Source organism: Poecilia reticulata, chromosome 6 (assembly GCF_904066995.2).
Source record: "Poecilia reticulata chromosome 6, P_reticulata-male-v2, whole genome shotgun sequence".
In the NCBI taxonomy this organism is placed as follows: domain Eukaryota; kingdom Metazoa; phylum Chordata; class Actinopteri; order Cyprinodontiformes; family Poeciliidae; genus Poecilia; species Poecilia reticulata.
In genome coordinates, this window is record NC_088835.1 from 16323566 (window position 1) to 16349947 (window position 26382).

The following is a 26382-nucleotide window of genomic DNA, read 5'->3' on the forward strand; positions in this document are numbered from 1 at the left end:
CAGTGGTGATCTCTGTGTTTTCACCTTAAATCATCCTTCAAGGAGTCATTTAAGTCCTGACTTGAAGTCGTGAATCTCCTCCACTTTTTTGAATGAGTTTTGCCTTGTGTTGCGTGTGCACATTTTTCAACCATACGATTTCCTTCCACATATCATTGTGATAATATGCTGGCATACAGCAGCGTCAATACCCAACTTCTGTAGTGACCATTGGCAGCTTGCCCCCCTTGTGGAGGATCTCATGGACAGCAACAGACTTCCCCATGATTGTGTGTACCATAATTTTGGCCATCACTTGACATTTTCATCATAAAAACACGATTTATAATAATCAAAGCTGATATCAAAACTGTGCAATATATATGTAATTGACTTTTTCTTAAAATAAATTTACTTTTTGTTGATTCTCTAAGTTATTGAGATGTACTTATGAATGCTTACCATCACAAGACCGGATTTTTTTAACAAACTAATTTACATGTACCCTAGCAATGTCGCGTAAAAATCAGACCCCTCACTCTCGATATGACATCTCTCAACTGTTTTTACGCACGGAGAGCGCAAGGAGAAGTTGCGCACGCACCTGAACTGGGAGGGGAGAGGGGTTCCTTCTCTCCGGGCTGCCCGCGCCTTCCTCACCCGCAGTGGGCAACTCCACGGCTCTGCCAACCCCTTTTTGATCCCCCACATCCCCCTCCGCCGTTCCCCCGAAAAACCCGGTGTTACGTCAGAAAGTGCACGACAGGCAGACTCGGAGGAGCTAAACGTAGATGTTGCTGCCAAACCCGGCTCGGGGCTGTTCACGAGCTCACTGCAGCCAATGCAACATAAAAACACAAGCCTTTTAAAAGCAGCGACAGTATGCGGTAAGTCAATTGTTAATTCATGCTTGTTCGTCTCCTCGATGGGATTTATTTTTTTGTTCTCACAGCTTTCTTCACGTGACAGGTCACTGTTGCTGGCACAATTACGCGCAAAACAGAGCAGGAGAGTAAACGGTGTACAGATAAGGAGTAGACTGACTTTACTGGTTTGAACAAACAAAAAAAAAAAAACAGTATGATATGATGATGCAACAGAGATTTTTGACACACGGATGTTTTTGCATTTTTTAAGTTTGACTCTGTGTTGATCTGAAAAAAAAAAAACAAACATGCCCCACGCTCGAAATAGGAACCCCAGTCCCATCCCGGAGGTAACATGGGACACGGGACTGAAGGAGATGAACGAGACGTGGAAAGGGGCAATAGCCTGTCTGGGGGTGGCTGTCTTCTTTGTAATGACCATCGGGATTATTTACTGGCAAGTGGTGGACCAGCCCAACAAGAACTGGATCCTCAGGGGAACTTTCAGCGGACTGATCTGGGAGAGAAGAACCCATTCGCTGGTCATACAGACTCTGATGGAGGACAGGACCTACGTGGAGATAGACGTCGGGAACGTGGGGAACCCCGACATCGAGGTTCCCTTTGTGAGGAACCTGTGCTGGCTTAATAAAACAGAGTTCTGCTACACCTGGGACTCGGTGGCCGAGGTGAAGATCTCGCTGGAGGTGAGCGAGGATGCGGAGGCGGAGTGCTACAGCATGGCCTGGACGCCGGTGAACTGTCATGTGGAGCTGAAGGTAGGTGTCCGGCCAAGATCCAGTCACTCCACCGAGGAAAATCTCACTCCGCACAGCATAGGACTAATAAAAAAAAAAGTTTCCAGCTTCATTTTGCGCGCACTGAATTTGTCTTATCAGCTACTGACTTCGTGTGCAAATGCAGTTAATTTTGTCCAAAAATAATTGTGAGAAATGTGTCATTCAAACCTTTGCAGCACATGACAATTACAGATCAAGCCATGTGGTCAAATAATTTGACTGTGAAAAAGTACATTCAGTTTTTCTGATTAAGCACAGTGTGCAATGTTCAATATCAACAACTGCTATTAGAATGTAGCTGAAGATGTAGTTGCAGGAAACCGGTATTTTTGTTCGACTTGTTGGATTTCCATCCCAGAGAGAGTCAGACTGAAGATTATGACGTCAGAGAGACGCAACAATTGAGCTAATTGGTTTGCATTTATTAATTTTATGTCAGGCATGTGACGCTTGGCAAATTTTCACTCAGATTCTTATTCATTTGAGCTTCAGCTTAGTTATGAAGGTTTCAGCTATGCTTAAGTCAAAGTGTTGGAAGTCATAGTGGGATTTGAAGACCTTGTTAGGACTTGAGAAACCATCTTAATGTAACACATTGACCACACTGTATGTCGTCTTTGTACAGTTTTGCTTAAAATAATTCCACGCAATACTCCAAAATGTTTTTCCGTGGTTCTCTCAAAAGAAGACAGTGAAAGAGCATAACTAATGAACACAAACACAAATGTAAAGAAAGACACTATGATATGAATGGCTCTACTCAAAAGAAGCATGATCAGTAGCCATATGCCTATTGTGATGAAATTACATGTTCATATGGAAGTTTGTTTTTGTATGGTATAAAATAAGAAAATTATTTTACACCTGTTAGCTTTAAGTTTGTTTTTAACTTTAACTTGTTTGCTCCAGACAAACTTTCTAGCAAGTTAAACTTTGGTAAATGCCAATGTGTGCTCTTGTGATCTGTTTTTTTTTTCCATTTTAAAAATGTAATCAGTTATTACATTATTTTAAAATGAAATCAGCCAATTTGGCATTTGCAAAAATCACAATGCAGTAAGCACAGTTTCTTTTTTTATATAAAACAGCCTCCACAGAGTAGCTGCAATCAGTTTAATTGCACCTTTAAAGAACTTTGCATCCAATAGCTTACTCACTGTAATCCACCCATCCCTCTCTCCCGCTTAAATTTCAGAAGCACTTACGATGTTTAGGGAGGTTAATCTGTTCCCACTGGAACATTCCTCACCATATCATTTGTGGCGTGACTGTTCCCAGCAAATCGTTTTGTGCCCAGGTCGCCTTTGTCGTCCTAATTTTTGAAACCCTGCCGTCTGCAGAGCCTCTCAGGTGACCGTTTGGCAACGGAGACCAGATTTGCTGACATGTTTGTGCATTTCACACGAAGGCTTTCCTTCAGAAAACCCTTGGTCATTCCCTGCTGCATGCTATACTTTCTTGGACGGCTTCATGTACCTGCATCACACAGCACTTTGGGTTCTTCAGTTCTGCAGTCAGGTTTCTTCATTTTAATGTGTTAAGACATGAAGCGTGCGCCTAAAAAGTCTAAAGGTGATATAGCTTAGTTTTAAGATGCATTTATAACTATTTTTGAGGCCTAATTTAAACAGCCCTAATGTGACCCACGTTTGTGTTTCAGCATAAATATTCTAATCATTCGTTCTACCTTTAAGTGTGGTCGTAATAGGTGTATTGTATCTTTTTTTATTGCTTTCTGTTGTTTTTCCCAAGTCTTCCTTTGTTACGCAAAGTGGTGGTTCTTGCATGAATTGTTTTTACAAATAGGATTAAGCATTTCTAAATATTAAACCAAGTTTTAAAGAACTATTCTTTGGGAAATGATCAGAATAAGATCCAACTCAGTTTGTAGTTTAGATTAAGAAGTAGATATGATCTGCTGCAGTGCTTTTAATTTAGCCCTGAAAAGGAATCTACACTCTGTATTATTCTGACAGAAAGGGTTTTTTTAGAGTCACTAACGGAAAGTCAGGGGTTCCCCATCAGGAAAAACACTGCTGATTCTTTTTACATTTGAACTTATTGTTATGCATCTTTGCCTGCATTTGTACAACTTTTGCTTGCAAGTTGTGATTCATTGTTTGACTGTATGTTTGTATCCCTGTTAGGACTGCTTCTCCATGGCCAATGTGTCCTGGTACGGCGGCGCGAATGTCCAGGGTCAGACCTGGCCCATTAACGATCAGAACATCACAACGCAGCCCTACGTCGTCAGCAATCTGAAGGACACTCCCTCTGGATATGGCTCTCCGCTGGAACGCTACTTCCTGGGTTCATCGGGTAAGGTGGCATTATTAGACACACACACACAAACAGAGATATATTTCCTAATGTGTAACATGACACAGAGTCAGCTGTTTCTGCACACTTCTAACAACGGTTGTGGAAATCTGACTCAGCACTAGCAGATTTGCAATTGCAGAGTGTGAGGGAAACCCAGCGGAGACTGTTGTGTTGTTGTGTTTTAGTGCATCTCAAAATCCTCACGTGTTTGTTTGTGTTTAAACAATAATAATAAGGAAACAGCTCTCAAGGCAGCACTTAAAAATCACAATGCTGGTTCGGTATGTCGTCTGACCCTCAAATAGAGCGCAACATAATCCTGTCTGTGGCATCTCGCTATATTAATTTTAGGATTAAACCACAAAGGGAAACAAACCACCTTTGGTATCTTAAATTAACTCTTTGGGATCCAGGCGTAATTGCCTTTTGTCTCTATTAAAAGGACAGTTTTGGATGAGAGCCCTCCCGACGTGTTTAACTCCCTGGGTTATTTTTGGGAGGTGTTAGATTTTATCCAGGGGGCAAAGCGGGAACGCAGCAACCGCCAGCGGATGTAAATGGTTAATGTGACTGATGGGGAATGTGTACATGTGCTTGTGTGGTAAAGTACAGCATTAACCTTGGCAACTTAATACTCTTGGAGTTGTCTTAATCTGGTGTTTGGCCTCTGAGCAGCTCCTCCCGATAAATTAAATCTTGTTCCTCGAAGATTTAAATTTGAATAACTATGTTTTATTATGCAACACAATGATAAATGTGGTGATGTCATACCAAAGGTGCTTTACAAACCGACTGTTACTAGAACGGATCTCGAAATCTGTCGGTACACGTCTATTCATCCCATTTATCTATTGTTAAACCTAACTATTATTAACTATTTAAACTCCATGAACCTGACCTTTTTGAAAAAGTGCCAAGAGAAATTGAGTTTTGAAAGATAACTCTTAAGACGTTGCTGTTGCAGTTTGCTGCAAGTCATGGAGGGGAAACATCCAGAAGCCTGTGCTCTGGTCAAATTGACCTAAAACGAATTTGTTTACATGTAAAACAAGACATTTGGTGCTGGCAGCAGGATCATGCCACCTTCAAAAGGTAGGGAAGAGTTGATGAAGTGATGGATGGAGCTACTGCATATTCTGAACAATCCTAGCGGAAAATCTGTTGAAAATGAAGACATGTACAGTAGACACTGAGGGCTGAAAACAAAGGCAAGCTGTAATTTTCAGATTATTATTTGCTAAAATAGAATCTGCACAATTTTCCTTCTATACCACAATCACTACTGTTCATATAGCATAAATCCACACACACTCCAGCAGCTAAATCCACACATCTCAGTGTGTTACATAACCAATGCAGCCTTAACAAGAAAGTCACATGACCTAAATCCTTTTCTTTTAATCTTGTAAGAAGTGAGCACACTTATCAGAACCTGGTCAGGTTTTGGTTCTCTGTTGATATTTGCACATGGAATTTAAAATATCTCAAATATGGCCGATTAGTCTGTGACAGATATGTTGTGTACTGTCAATAGACTTAAAACAGGGCAAGCTGTTGTTAAAAAAAAAAGACGCAGATGCTTGTTTGGGAATTATAAATTAACTAGCTCTGATATTTTAAAAGTACAAGGATGTTTTCATTCGTGAGTAAGGTTTGCCTACAAAATGAATATTTCTCAAAAAGTTCAGAATTTAATCTATTATTTTTTTTTTTACCTAACTTTTGAATTATTGTTATGCTTTATTGCACAAGTTACAAGAACATGTATTTGAAAACAAGAGTTGTCACCTCAAAATTAAATTCAAAGATGGCAAACTGTTCACAAGAGTGATGTATTTAAGCATATGAACGGAAAGCTTGTTGAAGGGAAAAATTGTGGTACAAAAAGATGCATGTGCAAGAGGAACAACTCCAGCCTTAATAAAAGATTTGTGATGCAAAACGCTGTACAGAGTCTGGAGGAGATTCACTTCGCATGGATTGCAGCTACAAGTCATTTCATTTGAAATAAAATCTCTCTCCATAATTCTGCTGAATATTAGTTTTAATTTCTGAACCACAGCAATTTAATTCAAATGGAAATTAAGTAACTGATTAAAAAAAAGGCTCCTTTTGATCATTACACGTGATTTTAACTTTTGCAAATAAACAATAAATCCCCATTCAAACCACACCGAAACCCTCCACTGTAACTACACACCAACATCTTAACAGAGATTTTCTTTTCTTAAGTCTCACAATCTTTCACTTTGTATTAAGCCCTTTAGACTCTTAAGAACTTGGAGAAGAACTGAACAAGAACTTCAATAAAAAGTCAAATCACAAACCAAGCAGCATTGTGTATTTGTATTGGTTTACTCTGTTCCTATTCAGATTCGTTTTTCAGCACGCACAGGCTTGTTATCATGAAGCTATTTACGTAAACTATAATTTTCAAATGTCTGTAAACCTGCACACGGGGGGACAACTGTGTACGTACTACATCATGAGGTGTATGCTGACACAACATGGTCCCCAATGCTCTGGTGCATAACCCTCATAGACTTTTAGATTTATTTATTTATTTTTGCAGCAATTGATTAGCTCAACGAAAACAAAAAAATAATTTGTGATAATTTAATAAAAATGTAACCCAGTGCTCCATGCACCCTGTGGAGTGGAAATGTTAAATGATGACGTTTGGAATGTCAGCCTGGATTCTGTGGAAGAATGTTAACACAAAACTGATTCATGTTGCCGTCTGTCCTGGTTCTTCTCTTTCTTTTTTCTTTCTCCCCATCCTCACAGATGAATGGTATGAACTTTGTGTTTAGTAGGTTTAAAGAGTGCAGCACTCAAACCATGACAAAAGCATAAACTTTTCATTTTAAATGAACTTTTCATTTTAAATGAACTTTTCATTTTAAATTGTTGGACAACAGTTAATGTCTGGTTGCTGCATCTGGTCAGACTTATCACAACAGTGCTGTAGTTTTGTACCGAGTGAAGACATTTAAACTCCAGCGTATCACTGCCAAGTTCCATAAATTGATCTCTTTTATGATTCACCATTTAGTTAAACAAATTATTACTGCCTGAACAACAAAATAACTCAAAACAAGTTCCTTCTTTGTTCTTGTTATGATCTGCTGTAGTTGCAAGACAACAGTGGCCAAATATTTAAAAGCCTCCTCTTCATGCACCTGCATAACTTATCTACTGTCTTTGAACTGCTTTGGAAACACATTTTTATATATATATATATATATATATATATATATATATATATATATCCCTGTGACATCGTTATTCTTATATTGCTTCTGTTTTCTGCACCAAGAACTTTCTTTTCTGCCTCACCATATTTAGCTCCATACCATCCGATGACAACGAGATTCAAATGAGAACAGGCGCATCACAGCGTGATCTCGAAAAGGCACGCACTGGATCACCTTTAGTGTGTGTGTGGAACAAAGGGACAGGAGGGAAGATGAAGGAACTTAGGGGTGTCTAATTAGTGCTGTGACTCTGTTACTAATCAACAGCATAAAACGCATAGCCACTTTTTGCACTATTGCCTCCATGTCATACTGTGTCTGCTGTACTTTTTACCATCACCCTATCAACAAACAAGCTTCAAAAATGCTTTTGTTTCTTCAGAGATCCCAGCAGCATGGTTTGATACTTGATACTGATAACATACAGATTTAACCTTTAAAAATAATTGCATTTTCTAACTTGATGGTATAATCAATGGCCTCCGCCACAGTATTGAGAGTTACTAAGTTTTTAATTAATAAAATCAGAAGAATGTTGTTGCTTTTTTGTTTCTTCTTCTCTGTTTTGGTTTCATCTGAGACTCGCTGTCTGAATGTTTCCCTTTCACAGATTCAAGAAATACTCCAAAAATAACCAAATGTAAAACTGCGACCACAGCTCCGCAACATTCTGCTGAGTGATATAACTATTTAATGTCATTAAGAAATTCCATCTCGGCTTCAAGCCTTCACTAGACCTCCGGTTTGCTCTTTCTTTCCGTTTCTGCTTTAGGGGAGTAAATATACTGCAGCTTTAATATAATATTAGGACAGCTGCTTGAACTCCTTGACCATTACACACGAGGTCCGGGCATGTGACCTGTCTTCACTTACTTTAGTTAGTCAGTGGGGCACATTATAAATGTGGTAGGGTCTGAGTGACACATGCAACCTAATAGGACCTCTGGGAGTCAAAGAAACTGAAGATTTTGTTGCTGACACACAAATATCGGGCGGCTGTTGGCACAGATGCATTGAGCAGAACCAACAGGGCAGAGGTGTTTGCAGAGAAGCAGAAAGATTAGATAGAGGATATATGGAAGTATAGGAGCGGCTGACATTTGAGAATACTGGCAGCTAGAGGAACGTCTCGCAGCCCCACCTGTCTTTATCCATACAAACATAACTGAGCTGCGAGGAGCAGATCAGTCAATATTACAACATTTTACTCAAGCTGAGGTAGGATTTTACTCCGTTTCCAATGGAAAAAGCTCACCAAACTAGCATGTAAACTAACAATAACATTTCTGAGGAACACCTAAAACCGTTGTTTCCTCTTCCAGGACATGCATCTGTTTTAAAAAGTTGTATATCTACCGGTAATTTAATACAGCACATGCAAGCAAATAATTAACATACAGCAAAGGCCAAAATAATGCATGTAGTTTCAATGTTATTTAGTTTTACCAACCATTGAGAATCAGTGAAGTGAGTGAAAGATTAGGGTGGTGATAAGGAGGTCTTCAAACTTCAAAGACTTTCCAAGAATATACTTAGCTCAAAAGTGTTAAATCGTTTGGCACCCATTTATTTAACAGAACTGCTCCAACCATATATCCTCAAAAGGAAACTGAGATCATCTGGACAGATAATCGTTGGTAGGAGAACAGGAAGAAGGGCAGAGAGTGAAGGCCAGGAATCGAACCCGGAACCTTCTTGCTACAAAACAACAGTGCTAACATCTGTGCCACTGAGCCCCCTTTAATACAATGCTTCTATAAAAAGATGGTGATGACCACACATTTAGTGTCAACACTGCTGTTTATTGTGATCAGCAATTTATTTTTCCAAACAGAAATTTTTGTCTTTCATGTAATCGTAGACGTTGGAGTGGCCTTCTTTCAGGTAGCTGACAGGCAGTGTGCAGGAATATTGGGGAAGTGTTGTTACTCCAGGGTAAACCAATAAACAAGTTAGAGTTGGATGCTATCCAACTCTAACTCTATAATAATTAATCTATTTTGTTAATTCCCATTATGACCAGCCAGCTGCATATTAAAAAAATAATTGAAGTTCTCCTGCGACATGTCATAAAGTTTGGGTTGTGTGTTGTGAGCTTGCTTTTCACACATGGTATCAGAACCAATCAGGTTAATTTACACAGTCACTAATGTGTACTTATAATAGGGCTTTACATGATTAGGAAAACATCTAATATCCAATAACATTACTGGATGTTGTCATTTTGATATGACTTGCAAAAAATCAAACAAATAACTTAAATATGGTAATGCCTTTCTTATTTGGTCCAAAGCAAACACAGATCCAACTGGAAAATCTGTATCCTATGTTTTCCACCTTGCAATTTTATGAACTGATCTATCCCATAAAATCACAGTAAAAATACATCAAAGTTTGTGGTTGTAACATAAAGAAAAAACAAACAAAAAAAAAAAACGTGGAGAAGTTGTGCTGAGTCAGAACTTTTTTTCTGTCGTCTGCATTTCTCTAGACACAGAGGAGGAATCAGATCGAAATTCAGCTTGTCTCGTTTTTTTAAAACTACGACTCTTAGAAATATTATTTATTTTCAATGTTTCTTTGTTTCCTTCTATGACTCAGTCTTTCCATGTGGGATGATATTTGATTGCTCCTCCTTTACGGTTTGTGTGTTCAACTAGGCAGGAGCCAAGTATGACCGAGTCAGAGATAAGAGCCGTAAAACCGTCATGCATTCGATTTTGACTCTTTTGCACTGACTCCATTGCAATCAAACTGAGCTTTTTGATGATATGCAAAGCTGATAAGAACTTGAAAGTATTTTATTAAAGTTTTATTGAAAGTACAAACTCAAGATGCAATAAAATCAGTAAAACAGAAGGTTAAAGATCATCTGTTGACAATTCACCAGATAAGCTACTTTCATTATATAGCTCAACTTTGTTTAATTACAACCACAGACTTTAATGGACTTTAGCGTAATTTCATGTGTTTGAACCAGCACAAGTGTTCACAGTAAGATATCTGTGTTTTTTGCTTTCAATTCATTTGAATTCAGTTTATTCCGCACAAATTCACAACACATGTAATCTCAAGGCACTTCACAAAAAAGATTGCATTATGTCACCGACTTGCAGCAGTCACTCCTCCTGGACGAGCATCAGCTGCTTGTTTTGTGTCGCTGACGGTTCCTTCCCTTCATACTGAGCATCCATGTAATGACAGAGGAAACGAAAACAGAACGTGGCTCAGTGTGAACGACCATCTGCCACAATGACCGACTGGGGATTTGAGAAGACAGAGCATTACACACACACACACAAAAAGAAGCAGATGCACTGAGTACAAACAGAAGTAAAAAGTTAATGGCAGTAATAGCTCCTTTAGTGGCTTCATCGCAGAGAAAAACATAGTGAACCCGATAAGCTTTGAGCTGGTTTCAGATTGTGAGAGCACAGACAGTTAGTTCCAGTCAAGGCTCAGCCAATGTCAGCGTCTAGGAGAGAGACACTAAAAGAGCGGGTCAAAACTCTCATCTACAGAATGACAATGTTAAGTTGTTGGCAGCAGTAACTCAGCTAATCCCCGTTATGAAAGGAGCCAGAGATAAAGTGCCAGAAATGTAGCGTCTCAAAAACTAAGAGACAACATACAGCAAACAACTGGAATAGCAGCAATGAATGGAAAACTGGAGAGCAGGAGCAGAATGTATAAAAGTCGGGACAAGTGACAGAACTTATAAGGTTGAAAAGTAAAAGAAGCATGAAAACTGTTAATATATAATAGAGGTAACAAAGCTGAAAACTGAAATGCCTTCCTCTTATTGTTTGACATATCTTGTATGTTTTAGGTTAGAAGAAAAAATTACATTAAGATGATCTAAATAACTAAATTATACAAGTGAGAACCAAAACAGAAACAGTTGTGAGTTATGACAAAAACAGGAAAGGTTCAGATTTATTTAAACTCAGACTATGGCAAACAGCATATGTAGCCATCTAGTAACAGTTATATTTAAATTAATTAAATAATTATGAAATAATTGATAAAAGCTTGTATGTTTAAACTGGAAAAAATGCTCGTGTTTCGCTTTACTTCTTTTTGACTTCTGAGTGGAGATGTTTAGAACCAGTTATGTGTTTTAATTGCCTTATTAGGTCACCAGTAAGTTTATGGCGAAACTCAAACTCTACTCTGTTCGACAAACATTAATCTGAAACATTTTCCAGTCAACCACCTTTTATTTTCATCAAAATCATGAAGGTAATAAAGTGGAGTGATGAGAGGAGTCGAGCTATAAAGGTTCCTCATTGTGTCATTATTGTTTCAATAAGGGGGGATTGGAAATTTACTTACATGGCAGGAACCCAGTTTTGTGGCTATCAATTACTTGAGGTTGGGCACAGAAACTAAATTTCCATTGTTAAGGAAATTCATGCCTTGACACACACACACACACACGCACACACACACACACACACACACACAAACACACACCCACACACACACACACACACGCAACCACGCACACATTGAGAATTGTGCACATTTTTAAAACTGAAGTCAGGTTTGTCAGGGTGCACTGGCATCATAAATAACAGTATAAATATGACAGGTAAAGGAGTGCAGCCCATCTGGTGTGCAGCAGGAGGAACTCAGGCAGCAGTGGTTTTTTTTCCTCTTTTAGAGACCCTAGATGCCACATTAAATCCTTTCTGACCCCTGAGAAAGTGTACCAATCTATCTCCACATGCCACCTCCAAGTGTTCACCTCTGCCCCAGCAAAAAGGAAGTGCATGGAGCCTTTATGGTGCCATCAGACCTACCCTGTTTTTCTTGGATGTCAGCAGTTTTCCATTAAAGAAAGTGTACATGAGTGTGTGAGTGAGTACATGCATCTCCACGTTGTGCGAAAGTTATTTGATTTGTGCGCTTGCTCACAAACTGTAAAACTGAGGAATGCGTGTGTCAAATCGCTCATTTGTGCCCATTAAAATGTCCTGCTGCTTTGAAAGTAAGAGGATACTTCTAGTAAGGCAAATAATTTCACCTTTGAGAGCTGGTGGATTTTTTTTTTCTTTTTATGGTTAGCTCGGAACGTTTAAATAATTGTTCTAAAAATAGGGTCGCCCCCTTTTGCTTCGTCTTCAGTATCCCACCTTGGCTGTTAACACAAGGCTTCAATTTTGCGTCATTTTCTTTTGAATTTTCTGGTGAATTTGGAGACATGCGATGTTTGTTACCAAAGCAAAGAGCTTGTAAGACTCTGCTTAGACAACAAAAAGCATGATGCTGTGTGCAAAGGGAGATAGATTGTATAAAAATAGAAAATAAGATTTAGTACAACGTTGGACCGCTGCAGTTTTGGATGATGCTGTCCCATTTCCTTGACTCACTTCTGTTTTACTTCCAGTAAGAATTACAGTTCAAACCAGTTATTTGCATAGACTGCATGAAATATACGGCACAGTGTTTTGAGGATGTTTTGCTACAAGAAAGGCCAGTGCATTACATAAGATATATTGCTTTATGAGGAACATCTCAAGAAATCAGCCAGGGAGCTATAGATTGGAGACAAATTTAGATTGCAAATGACCAATTTCCCCAAGAATAGAATTAAATTAATTGTTAAATGCCTCAAATACAACAAAATTGGTGTTTTGGAGTGGCTAGCACCAAGCCCTGATCGCACTACAATAGAAGGTTTTGGGAAAGGGTTTAAAAGGTGATTGCGAGCGAGGCAGTCTTGAAGCCAGGTAAAGCTGTATCAGGGATAGACCAAACTACTGTGGTTAATCAATTCTAATTAGTAAAGAAATGTATGTAAACATCTAAATTTAACTAAGTGAAAAATCTAAAGATATAAATTTTGCTGTTATTCCACCATTTTGTAAATATCAGTAATTTTCCTAAATCTTACCGTGGTAAACTGCAAAAGGTTTAGTGTGAATTCATGCCAGACGGCGTGAATAAAAGATTACACATATATTCCTACGCAGCGTACTGTATGTAAATATCTGGTTTCAACTGTAAGCATCTTTGGAAGTCACCCTCAAACGACACGTTCCGTCCTGTGCACACTTTTAGTAAAACACAGCATGCAGCCTGCGGTATCTGCTCGTCATTCTGTGCATCTACTTGGTGTTTGGTTTACTCTCACTTCATCTGTTTTCACTGCTTGTGTTTCACTTTCATCCCTTTACGAAGCCATAACATTTTCTACGCTGCTCCACTTTCAGCCACGCTCTACACATTTGCTTTAGTGCAGACTAATTCAGCAATATTCTTTTGCAGTATTTTACTGTTAAATTCAGTACAATTCATATACGGGTATCGTGGGTTGTATTGTGCAAATGACAAATATATTTGACAATTGTTTATCAGGAAAAAACAACATTTAGCTCTTTAAATCTGTATGACGGAGAGAAGTGGTGACCTAATACCTTGTGAGAAGCAGCTGAGGTGTTACCAGTATCTCTTTGACATTATCCATTGCAAACACATGAGAATTACCTTCAGGTTAAAGGCTCTTCACTGGCTTTATGCAGCACTTAAATGTGGATCTCTCAAACTATTAATCTGATTATAAACTGGTACGTGTGTACCCTGCCCGCTTTTGGTGGTGGCCTGCATGAGAACAGTAAGGGCATTGAAACCAGAGAGGGTGGCGGAAGCAGGCCAAGCGCTCACCAGCTTCTCAGACCATTTAATCTCTTCATATACCAGCTGCAGAATCTGAAATCCTCAGGTTGGGCACTTTAAGCAGCTTGTGGCAAACCCCCCTACCCCCAGAAAAACCCCGAGTCAGGGGCCGGGGTCAGAGTCTAGGTTAACGACACTGATCGATAGCAGATTTCGCTGGCCTTAGATGGGAATGGCCCGTAGCCGGACAGAACAGAGAGGTAGAGCGGGTGCTTAAAGCAGGAGAGTGGTGAGGGGAGAGGTAACCTGAGATGGACAAGACATTCCTTGCAGGGCAACAGTTACATCTGGGGACAAAATTTTCTCATGCATTTTTTTTATCGTTTCACTGCTTGCAAGGACTGCCTACACTCATGGGACACTTCCACTGCATGACAAAAGTCTTGATTTGTCCCTCACTTATTTATATTTCCAAAGCCAAACTATCTTTACGACTGTCACTGTGCCTCACAACAGTATTCATACCCCATGAACCTTTTCATACTTTATCATATTACAACAACAAACAGTAAGAGATGCTTCTCTTAGGCTTCCAGTTTTTTCAGGTTTATCTTTCCATCACGACTAACCTCCCTGTCCCTGCTGGAAAATTATTCCCACAGTATGATGCAGCCAGCACTCTGCCTCATAATATCAATGGTGTTCTACCACTCAGTGTTGCGTACGTATAGGCAAAGATGGTCTCTCTTCCAAACTTCATCGCTTGCGTCAATCGAAAACATAAATTAGTAATCTTCTGGTAACTTTTGGTCAAAGGTGAGATTTGTGAGCATTTCCACTGCTAGCAAAGGGATTTTCCCCAACTACCCGACTGCCTCTTCTACCCTAGGTGTGCGGTGCAACCTGCTGCCACACTCCTTCAACGGCGCACCACTGCCGCCACTCATCTCAGGCAGTGTTTTTCTTACGTCTGATATCAGCTGACACAGCCCGCTCTCTGCCTCCCACAACAATCTGCCGCACTCATCCAGGTCTCAGTAACACTCGTACACTATGTCATGGAAGTGGAATCTGCAACGGATCGTCTCACTCACACTGCCTCCAGTTTGAAGCCAACTGGAGAACTGAATACAAAGTGTGTGACTAAGTCCCTGTGTCAGTGTGGCTCTGTTTTATAAAATTTGCGCGAAAGGTTGCCAAATGTAGTATTTATTTGGTTCTGACGACGCAGTACATTAACGACCCCCTGTCCTGTCTTTTTCCCCACTATGCAGGAGTCACAGTGCTTGTGTCCCCTGACATCCCCGTGCAGCTCGGGTTGGACTGCAGACAGCAGTTCTGCTTGAAGTCGCTGCCTAGTATGAAGCGCCTCCCTCTCCAGTACACTGTGTGTGTGGCCCGCAACGTTAAAGCCGCTCACCTGGAAGGCGTGCAGCAGCTTTCCGAGCTTAGCAGGGAGCTGCCAAACATGAAAACGTTGTGGTGAGTTCGGGTTAGAAAGAGATTTTAATTTATTCCCCTTCAGTTGTCACGAGTCATGAACAAGCCCTGTGTTTCTGACAGGCTGCCGTTCTGGAAGTTCCTCACCAACGTGGACACGGGGCCGAAAGTGGAGAAGGAACTGAGAACCTTCTCCAATCGTCTGAGGAGACACCAGCTGGGGGAGGGAGTCATTAGCCTCAATGAACATTCCACCACCCTCCTTTCAGAAATGGTACATGCTGTACACTCGCTTCTTAGACTTTTAAGTCTAAATCGATTCTCAAGTTTAAACTTTAAGTAGTCTCCCTTAAGAGGCCTATTCAAATGAGGGACAGATGTAAGTCTTGATCTAAAGCCTAAGTACGCTAAGACCATAACCATTGCAAAACTGCTTTTCTGCAAAAATTCAATCACATTGCAACATAACTACAAATACAGATCCAGTGAAGATTTTTTTTTGTCGCCCATTCCTGCGTGAATGTATTTAAAACAATATAATAAAATATAATGTTGGCGTTAGATACCCAAAGTGTAACTCGAACCTCTAGATCAGGGGTGTCAAACTCCAGTCCTCGAGGGCCGGTGTCCTGCAACTTTTAGAAGTGCCTCTGCTGCACCACACCTGAATAGAATAATTAAGTCATTAGCAAGGCTCTGGAGAACTGAGGAGGTAATTAAGCCATTTGATTCAGGTGTTTTGTACCTGTGGCACATCTAAAAACTGCAGGACAGCGGCCCTTCAGGACTGGAGTTTGACACCCCTGCTCTAGATGGCAGCAAACATCTTCAACTTTGATCCTTAGAATGTGCTGAATATGCCTTAACGATAAGAAGTGCATTAACAGGATTAAACCACATTTCTCAGTGGTCTTCATCGAGAAATGTCTGACAGAGAATTTTAATCTCCGATACTAACATGACACATTTAAGAACAGTCACTTCCTCATCCGTTCCTGCAGACTCTCCTGTCAGATGTTTTCTCCCAACTGGAGATTCTGCATATTGTCCTCAACAAGTTGGTCCAACTGGGTTCAAGTAGGTTGAGAAAGAAGCTCTAGTAACATCCTGACACCTAAAATGCATTTTTGGTAATTTAGTTAATAAATAAATCCCTGATTTGAATAATACAGTTACAGTCCTGCAGCTAATGTTTTTATGTGGCATTTAGAGGAAAGCCAGGCTAATGCAGCAGAGAGTGTGTGCAACATTAAAACGTCGTCTATTTTGATGCAACACATTTAGAACTCAGATAACACACTTACTGGCATCATAATGCTCTTCTCATAGGGTCAGCTTTTTAAAATGTCAGCAATGTATGTCAACCACTGACTGAAGATGTCCAACTTTTTCTTTTTAGGGTTTCTCTTTTTCATTCACTTGTCCTTTTTCTAAAATGTGTGGCTCTCGTGATCTTCCTCATTAACAGTTAGAGCAGTGAGGTTGGTTCACAGGTCATGTGCATAAAACTGACACAGCTGAAGGAATATTTTTAAGTGGACCTCCACTGTGACTGAAACAGGCAGGGAGCAAAAGAGGGAGGACAGGTTCACTGAAATGGCAAAGTAAAGAAAACATCTGTCTGTCTAAATCTTCCTAAAACATCCTCGAATATTTTGTTATATTCCAACATGTAAGTATTTTGGGATAAAACTAGCTTAATATGAATTGTATGTTATGGTTTCATGTCCGTCAAGTAGCATCCTCTGAGTGATATTCCAACATGCACAGAAACATACACCACAGTTAAGTGGATCCATGTCAATACCTGGTGATGTTCCATCACAAAACAAATATAGTTTGGAGAAAATAAATAGAGCTTCCCACTCAGAAGGATCTCGGGTTGCTGAGAGTGTGGTAACTGCAGGATGGCGAAGAACTGGGTGTGCTGAGGTTCAAAGGGATCTCAGCCAAGATAAACTCCAGCAGGTGATCCTGACACCAGTGCGATGCTGCGATCTGACTGGGAGTTCGCACTGGAGCGGAAAGATGAGGAGCTCATGGATCTGTGTTTGTACTGTAAATACACAATGGTAACTGTATGTTCCTTTTCACAGATCAGTAGGTGTGAAGCGACAAAGGGAGGAGGTAAATCGTGGGAGTAATAACGTACATCTGTAGTTGGTGAACGAGACGTTTCTAAAATCAAAGTTTTCTGTTAACCTGCGGTTTCTTTGCGTCTTCATCCTGCTGTCCTCATCCCCTGTTTTGATATACAGTAGATGCAAGGAGTCCTACAGTGCGTTATGGAAAACTTTTACAAGTATAGTTGAAAGGAATCCAATATTGTAGATCATTAGTAAGTAGATCATTAGCTGGACTTTGCCCTTTCTTTTCAGTTCCTACAAAGATTTTTACCAACTACGCTGGCTCACCATAATTTATTTCCTTTCATTGTTTGGCATCTTTCTGAACAAAGACGAAACGTCAAGGTTAGAATTTAGCTTTTGTTTTGTCTTGTTTCTTGTTATGTAAACTAGTCATGCTTTCATACATAATTTACAAAGCAAACCCAGAAACTTACACAATACGAGTTAATCTATCTTTTGTTTCCACAGTTCATTCGCATCCTGGGATAAAGCTTTGTATTCTTAAGAGCTTTGGTTGCGCACTTACGTAATCTGAAATCTCCATTCGTGAGAACTCATGTTGAATGTCTTTATTGTCCACAGTGAGAGCTACCTGCGTAGCATCATTCGGCATCTCTGTTCCCTTCTGTAGGACCATGACTACCTCAACAGCAGGAAAAGAGGGATGTCCAAGAGACTGACCAGGGACCTCCCACTTGTCAAGCTTCTTAACATTTCCATCACCCTGTCTCCTTTCCTGGGCGTGGACACCACGCAGTTCCACACCTCCCTCACTGACGGCACAGAGGACTACTGGCTCAGCCTTCCCTCAGCCACTCAGGGGAAGCTGGTGAGAACCAAGCAGCAAAAACATTCGCCACCACTTAAAATTTACAGTATTTCACCTAAACTAGATTTATTACTGTCCATATTCCATGTGAAAAAGTATTTACTCCCCTACACATTACCTTTTTGTTTTTGTTTTTTTTGGCAAATAATGCCTCCAGTGAAAGTAAAAACAAATGTGTATCGTAAGTTGGAGCGAATGTCTGAAGGGAATCACTAAATATTATTAGTATTTTTTTATTATTTGTATCTATGTTAAAAAAATATATATTCAGTGGTTTTTAAGTCAACTATCTCGCGCACAGATTTTGAGAAAGTAATAAGTTTTATGTGGTAAAGTAATTACCAGGAAAACGATTAATTTTGTAGTGACCCTCTGTGGGTTTGTATCTGCCACAGGGACATTATGTACCTTATGTGACCCACTAATTTAAAGTACTTCTCCACATTGTATTCAGAGCCTGCTGTAAAAAAATATATTGCTTTAAGATTCCAACGAATAGAATATAACAACAGGGAGTCACTTGGCCAGTGTCATAATGAATGGAGATTTTGTGTTTCTGGTTTTCACTAGATTGTGTTTTTTGCATTATTTTGAGCTGTTTATTACTCACATTATGGGTGTTGAATACTTAATTACTTTGTGTTGACTTGTTTAGTTCTTTTTGGTGTTCTGCTTCTACTGTAATTTCTTCTCCAAGTGTTGATCTTTAGTTTGTGGTTCAGATTCCATTTTGTGGTCGTTCCCTCTGCCTTCCCTTTCATTCTCCCTGCTCAGGGTCTCTGGCTGCACTGTGTTCATCTGTTTAGTCATAACAGGCTCTTATGCCAATTATTTTCAAAACTGGCACTCATTACACAATAGTTGGTTATTTTTTGAGAAATGCCTGTCTCTTTTGCTGATTCACTGCCAAATTAAAACCATCACTATCTAAATCTGCCACGGCCAAGATAGTTTTAATATTAACTGCATTGTTATATCCTCCATTTTTAAGTTGCTTTATCAAATGCATAACCATGAATGACTATGGGCTTGCCTGTTGGTGCAATTATGTATTGGCAAAGGGGTAAGTTGACCCAGGGTCATTACTTTTACTTGTTTACTTGTGCAGCACTCGATCTTGTACTGGTTTTTTAATAAATGGCATTCAAATTGTGAAATAGACACAAAATATTCTAAAAGTAAACACTTCACGCTATGCACATTCAAAAAACTATAACCAAGTTCATAAAATCTATCATGGTACTATTTAGATCTTACAAAACTGAAATGCTACAGTGACATCAAACAAACCTGCATCACTTGCACTGTTTTCCTGGTCCGTTTCTGCAGATCCCAGTGCTGACCCAGTGGCGAGGAAAGTTCTGCGTAAAGCTGAACCTCACTAACCCAGCGGCTGTGAGCTGGTTCCTGGACAGAGTGGAGTCCCTGCAGGCCCATTTGGGGATGGAGTACGTGGTACTGGAGGGTGGGGAGGGGAATCTGTTCGAGGAGCAGGCCCTGCGAACGCCGATGGCTCTCAGTGGAGATAAATACATTGAACTTCTGGCTGACATGGCCACCAGCATAGGAGACTCCATCATCATGACAGCTGGAACTAGGTAATGCATCTTCCTCTTCAAGTAAGTATTTATATTTTCATATCAAGGTTTGTTAATTACAAACATTTTGTGTCTCAGGTCAAGCCACATGCCTCTGTTCATCAAGATGGCATCGCTACAGTCTGACTGGAGTCCAACGGGTTTGAGGGCGATCATTCCCTCCTTGTTGCACCATGCCTTGGTGGGATACAACTTCCTCATTCCCGATGCAGTAGGTAATGCAACAGCCTCTTTATAAAATGTTCTTTTTTGCAAGATCAATAAGATGCTTCTTTTTTGAAATTCACAAACTTTGGTTTTTGGCAAAAAACTAAATCAAACATACTCCAGTCCTTTTCTAAATTCCTTCAATGGTGGCTTGCAGCCAAGCAGACAGATGATGTCTGGGTGAAAACTATTTTTTTTGAAGTGGAGAAAAGAGGCACTTTCTGAAAAAAAAAAAAAAGTGCGATCTATTCATTTGTCTTAAGTCTAATTCGGTATTTCTCTGAGGCCCTCGGGGCGACTGTGCTGTGTGTTTAGGTGTTTCCCTGCTGACACACACCTGACTGAAACTAACCAGTGATTAATGGGCTTCTGCAGCATGTAATTATAGTATGAGGAGTTGATGAAATCAATTTGAATCAGGTGTGCTGGAGCAGAGACTCATCTGAAACATGAAGAACTGGCAGCACTGAGGAGCAGGATCAAAATGTAAAACTTACACACAAAGTTGTAGTTGATTTTAAAGCCTTCGTGTAAATATTTACATCAATATTGCCCTCCTAGAGCCCAACATTTATTAAGTTAAAATCTATGTAATACATATCTATTTCTGTCTTTTTCAAAAACTTCATGTTGTTTTTAGTGAATCAGCTCTAGAACTAGTATCACCCCCTGAGTCGTGTCTTATTATTCCCTTAGGAGGCTCTCTGTCTGGAGACCTGGTCACAGATAAGGAGCTGTTTATCCGGTGGCTGGAGATAGCAGCTTTTCTTCCTGTTCTCAGCTTCCATACGCCACCCTGGGTCTTTGGTGAGGACCAGGTACATGCAACTGTAATCCGACAATACTCTTAACCAATCACAGACCATACAATTACATTTCATGCGTTTTTGTCTTGTAGCTAATGAAAATGTCAAAATGTATCTTCTCAAAAAATATAATCAAAATAAAAGTTTTCTTTTTTGTCAAAAATATTACCCTGTGTGACCCAAATGATTCTGGGTCAAACTGCTGACTTGCGAGCTGTGTGGCAGTCACTTATACTCTCCACAATCTTAGTTGTAGAATAATGGAAAGTTGAGTGGAAGGAAGACATGGTAGAAAAGTTGTCCATCAAAAAGATCTACTCTGAGAGTATTGTGACGTAAAATACTCCAGCAGTTTGGTAGAAGCAGAGGACATAGATGACAGCTGCTGCATTTCTTCTGCTTAGACATTTTCAACTGGAGACAACTTGGTGGTGTTTTACTGGGGCTAAGGAGAAAAAAAAGGGGCAAACTTGGACCACAGTGACGCAGTCCACTGTGAAGTTTCTGCAGATTGTAGTAATCTGACAATTAGTTTTTTGTTTTTTTTAACAGGTGGGATGTCTGCATATTATAAGTCTTAAGATTAAGCTACAGTAGCAGCTACTTTTAAACAAAGATAGTAAAGAAGTAGCATACTGACAGTTGTTCTCATTGATGCTTTTTTTTTTAGCACCGTAACATTTTTTCTACACAGGAAAGAAGAAATTAGCAGTTTACCAAGCTCAGCAGGAACACAAGGTGTCTAATCTCCGGTGATGGATCATGATGCTTTTCCTAACAACTTGCAAGAGCTCAGATTCCTGAAAATACACTGTTCAAAAAAATAAAGGGAACACTTAAACAACATAATATAACTCCAAGTAAATCAAACTTCTGTGAAATCAAACTGTCCACTTAGGAAGCAACACTGATTGACCCGACGAGGGTCCCCGTTGTCAATCAGTGTTGCTTCCTAAGTGGACAGTTTGATTTCACAGAAGTTTGATTTACTTGGAGTTATATTGTGTTGTTTAAGTGTTCCCTTTATTTTTTTTGAGTAGTGTGTATATTCTTTATTTATTTCTAGAGGATGACAGCTGTTCCACCCCTCCTCCTATCCTTCCAGTCTTTCGTCATCTCAGTCACCTGTGGTTAAGAGTCCATCTGTTCTGAATTACTATCCCTGTTCTGGATTTATGACTCACTCTCACTCTCTAGAGTCACCTCAACTGGAATAATGATTCCAAGGCAATTTCTGGTAAAAATATTTTACTGTCGCAATTAAGGTTTCCATTAATGACAGACAATTGTGACAGAGTTAAAATGATGAATTACTTTTTCCGGAACCAATAGCAATTAAGACGGAAGCGGGGAAAGCGTACTGGTAGCAATTTGTATTGCGTGACGAAGATAAAAATAGAGCTTTTGGACAAGTTCTGCTAGACATTAGACAGCAACAAGTTTTCCACTTTGGTATGTAAGTGCAGCATTCAGCTTATAAAGTCGAATGACGCAAGACCGAGGTGACGTTTACTGTAAAACAGTCTGCTGAAATACATGTTGTAAATAACTTTAATATGGCTTTTTTTTTTTTTTACTGCACTTTGGTGCACCTTGTTTCCAGAATCTGTGAGACTTTATGCAGTCACAGACAGGTCACAGCAGCAACTGCAGCGGAGTCAAATAGCAGCGAAAACCTCAAAGCCACACACACGCCTGGATTCTCAATTAGAGCAAGATTCACTCAAACCTGGGCAGCAGTTCAAGCTCATTCCAAGTGTTCCCAATCCCCAGCTCATGAAAATACATTTTCTTTTTAATAGATGTGGTCAAATTAGGTTTTTGTCACGGGACTCTGAGGAGGATGTGACCCTTTTAGGAATGCTACATTCGTTTGGCTAAACGCAGTCCGGAGCAGTGCTTGGACAGTAGAGCCACTGTAAGGGGAAAATGAAGCACTCTGCACTGGCAGGCACTGTTTTATTAAACACAGGACGCTGATGGAGTATTTATACCCCTTAAATTATTTCACATTTTTCTTGTTACAGTCGCAGCCTTTAATGTTTCTTATTGGTGTGATTGTAGATCATCACAAAGTGGTGCATAACTGGCAAGTGGATGCAATTCTCAGTTAGTTTCAGTTCAGTATGCTTTGCTGGAAGATGAACCTTCAACTTTGACCAGCTTCCTTATCCTTGCTGAACAAAAGCATCCACAAAACATGCTGCGGCCACTACCATGTTTTCCCATTGGAATGGTGTGCTTAAGGTGACAGTAATGCGCCGTTACTTTGGTTTACCGTCTAACAGTGAATTAAAAAAAGAAGTCGTAGAAGTAAAAGAGAGAGACTACATTGCTTGACCCGACTGGTAGCTGCGCTGTGTGGTGTTGCGTCAGAGTACAAGCCTGTACGCATTAACTTTATGATCTGTGTCAACCCTCCAGGTGTTAAATCTGACCCGGATTTATATCACAAAGCACCAGACGGATGTGGTTCCACTACTAGAGAAGTATGCAGAGGAGTGGCAGTTGACCGGAAACCCCATCTACCGTCCTTTGTGGTGGCTCAGTCCCAGCGACCCCATGACTTTCACCGCCGATGACCAGTTTCTAATTGGAGACGAGGTAAAGAGCCACCTGATCCCTCGCTGTTGGGAGAGGATCCAGCTTACGTTTTCAGCCTCTGAGCCCCATCCAACTTCCAATTGGCCACTAGATCAGTTTTGGTAAAATGAACTGGTTTAAACTCGTGTGCTTTCAGGTCCTGGTGGCACCGATAGTGGAGAAGGGGGCAGTCCAGAGGGATATTTATTTACCAGACGGGGGCTTCCAGTGGCAAGACAGCCAGAGCGAGCAGGTGTTTGATGGCGGGACGTTTCTGGAGGATTTCCCTGTTCCTCTGGAGGAGGTGGCTGTTTTCTTACGGAGAAGCTGAGTCCTGACTAATCTCTTTAGTCACCCAACTGTTACTATTTTGAGTCAAATTCTTAAAAAAAAAATTTTTCTGAAAGTGTTCTGATCTAAACTTGCACTTTTCCACTAAAGACCATTGACACTGTCTCAACATCTGACTTGAGATGACATGTAGAACGACTTTTTTTTTTTATACTTGCACTTTAAAGTTTGAAATTGTTACCTTTTTCTCTTTGTGATATTTTTTCTTCCTTTTTTAAGTTAATCAGTGTTACCTCCCGGCTGATTTTCTGGACTTTTATTTTTTTAATTCAATCATCTTTCTTCTGTGTATAGTTCCTGAGAGATCTGTGTGTTTACATACTGCCTTTCAACAGTCTTTAATTTTTTTTTTTTTTGTTGTTGTTGTTGCTGGTTCTCTTCATAAAGCGGAACAAAGCATTGTTGGCTTAAAAGAATCTTTCAAGAAGACCAAATGAAGAAATGGAAAAATACAGGAAGACCTTTGAAACAGCAATTTTTTTTTTTTTTTTTTTTTGAGGGAACTGCTTGGTAGAAGAAAACTGGGTCACACACCAAAAGTCACAAATTGGGATATTAGCACTGTGGTATTGAAGGACTTGTTCAGTCATTGGAAAAAAGGCTTTTACTTGAACCAAAAGAGCTGAGAGGCAGATGCTTTATGACTGTACCTCAGATTTTGGATGCCCACTGCTTTGTGAAGCTGTTACAACAGTTCATCACCAACCAGCACGTTTTCAGTGAATAGTTTAACTGGTTTAGTACAGCTCTCTTGGACATTCTTAGTACTGTATTCACATGAACTTGAGGCCAAGCCACTGTTTTTTATAACTGTGCATATTTCTGCATCTAGATCTGACTTTTTTTTTTTAAAACAATTGATTAGAGCTGGTTATGAATTCAGAACGTTTTGTTAGTACAAGAACTAAGCATTTATTGGTAAAACCTTGGAAATTTGCTAATAGGAAGCTTGACACAAATACAGTCTCTGTGTCTTAGTAATTTATTCACATATGTCACACTATTCGGTTTGATACCTTATTAATATTCTGAATATTCTTATAAGATTTGTGCTTAAATTCAAAATCTGCCCAGATGAAAGAAAATATATTTTTTACTCCATAATTAATCACTCTGTCTTCTTATATGGTTGCTGAAGATCTTTAGAAAAGTTGATCTTAACTGATTTGCTCTCTGCAAAACTCTCTTAACTGGCCAGCAGTGATATTACAGGCTTTGTGTCTCCGTATACATTAGCTGAGCAGATATCAGTACTAATCAGCTAATGCACTCAGGTCTAATGACGCTTATCAGTTCACCAAATGTCTTATAGCGGCGTAGCATATTGTGATCACACTGATGTCTTAATCTGTCACAGAGCAGAACGTACAACGTGCACACAAGGATTTTCCAAAGCCCTTCTGGTGAGAAGTTCTAGTTCCGATGAGAAATCTTAAAAGAATGTTTTTGCTCTTTTTAAACGTGTTGCTGGAAGAGCTTTTACATGTTGGTCGTTTAATGTACGGATGGAGCGAACCAGATGCCTTATTAATGTGCTAAACTTAAAATTCACACACTAAGACGTGTTTCTGGATTATTGCAGCTTTAGCAACTGTGCCATTACATGTGTTTATCTTTTCTCTCTTCTGTAAATTGGGATTGTAGAATGATGCAATAAAGTTTACATTTTCTTATTTCAGGTCCTCCAATTTTTTAAGTTTATGTTGATTTCATGACACAGAGGGGCGGGGGGTCGGGGGGTGAGGGGGTCGCAGAATCACTGGCAGCATTTATTGGACAATAACAGATAGAATGAGTTTCACATGGCATAAACATGATCAAAACGAAATGGAAACATTTTTGGTTCCAGAACCTTCCATAACAAGTATTTCTATAAATTTCTGTTAGCAGCAAAACCACTTTTCATTCCCACTTGGTCATTTTTGCCACTTCTTTCTTGTCGCATTCTCAAGCTTTTTCTTTGCAGGAATGGCAGATTCCAACTGTGCCCAAATTGTCTTTATGGCATTAAACACCTTTTTACTCACAAGTATTTTTTTTTTAATGCCACTTTGTTTGAAAGCTCAATCTATTGCTATTGCTAATTGCAATTAGCCGTAAGCAATACAGGCAATGTTACAGACTGGCAATGTTGGCCATAAAGTTGGCCAACTTTTTGCAAAATACAATGTGTGTAAAACTACACATTACCCCCAAATACTCTCTCCCCAAGTCGGAACATGGCAGTGGAAGCATGCACTGAAAAATACTTTGTTTTTGGTCATTCCTGTTTCTGATTAAGCGTCCACGTGACAAGCAACAGCTCTGGTTGCAACTGCACAGGTGTACAATGGAAAAGTATCTGGCAATGACTACAATTTTCAAACTATAATAAGTGTCATAATTTTTTTGTCAGAAGAGACATGAATGTCATGTTTTACGTGTAACTACAATCAGTCAACTACTATGAGAACCTGAGAACATGTCAGAAAAAAAATTATTTGTTTCATTAGCCAAGTCTATGTGTCTATAAGACAGAGGGGGAGCAGCAGCAAGGTACTGAATCTGATGTCTCTTTTCAGTTCAGCACTCCACAGGAGGCAGATTTCCACTCT

The 26382-nt window shown here is 39.7% G+C and overlaps 1 protein-coding gene across 2 annotated transcripts; it reads left to right on the top strand.

Annotated features, from left to right (window-relative positions):
- Positions 1–593: 593 nt before the first annotated feature.
- LOC103466157 (SITS-binding protein) lies at positions 594–25461 on the top strand. Of its 2 annotated transcripts, XM_008411552.3 has the most exons (11): positions 594–866; positions 949–1624; positions 3793–3964; positions 15120–15327; positions 15409–15559; positions 18046–18243; positions 19573–19841; positions 19920–20056; positions 20745–20866; positions 23279–23458; positions 23595–25461. In XM_008411552.3, exons 2-11 carry the CDS (start codon positions 1154–1156, stop codon positions 23766–23768), a joined length of 2082 nt encoding a protein of 693 aa, XP_008409774.1. In that variant the 5' UTR covers positions 594–866; positions 949–1153; the 3' UTR covers positions 23769–25461. The 2 variants fall into 2 exon arrangements, with proteins under 2 accessions (XP_008409774.1, XP_008409773.1); XM_008411551.3 differs by having other exon boundaries at positions 594–1624.
- Positions 25462–26382: the final 921 nt, after the last annotated feature.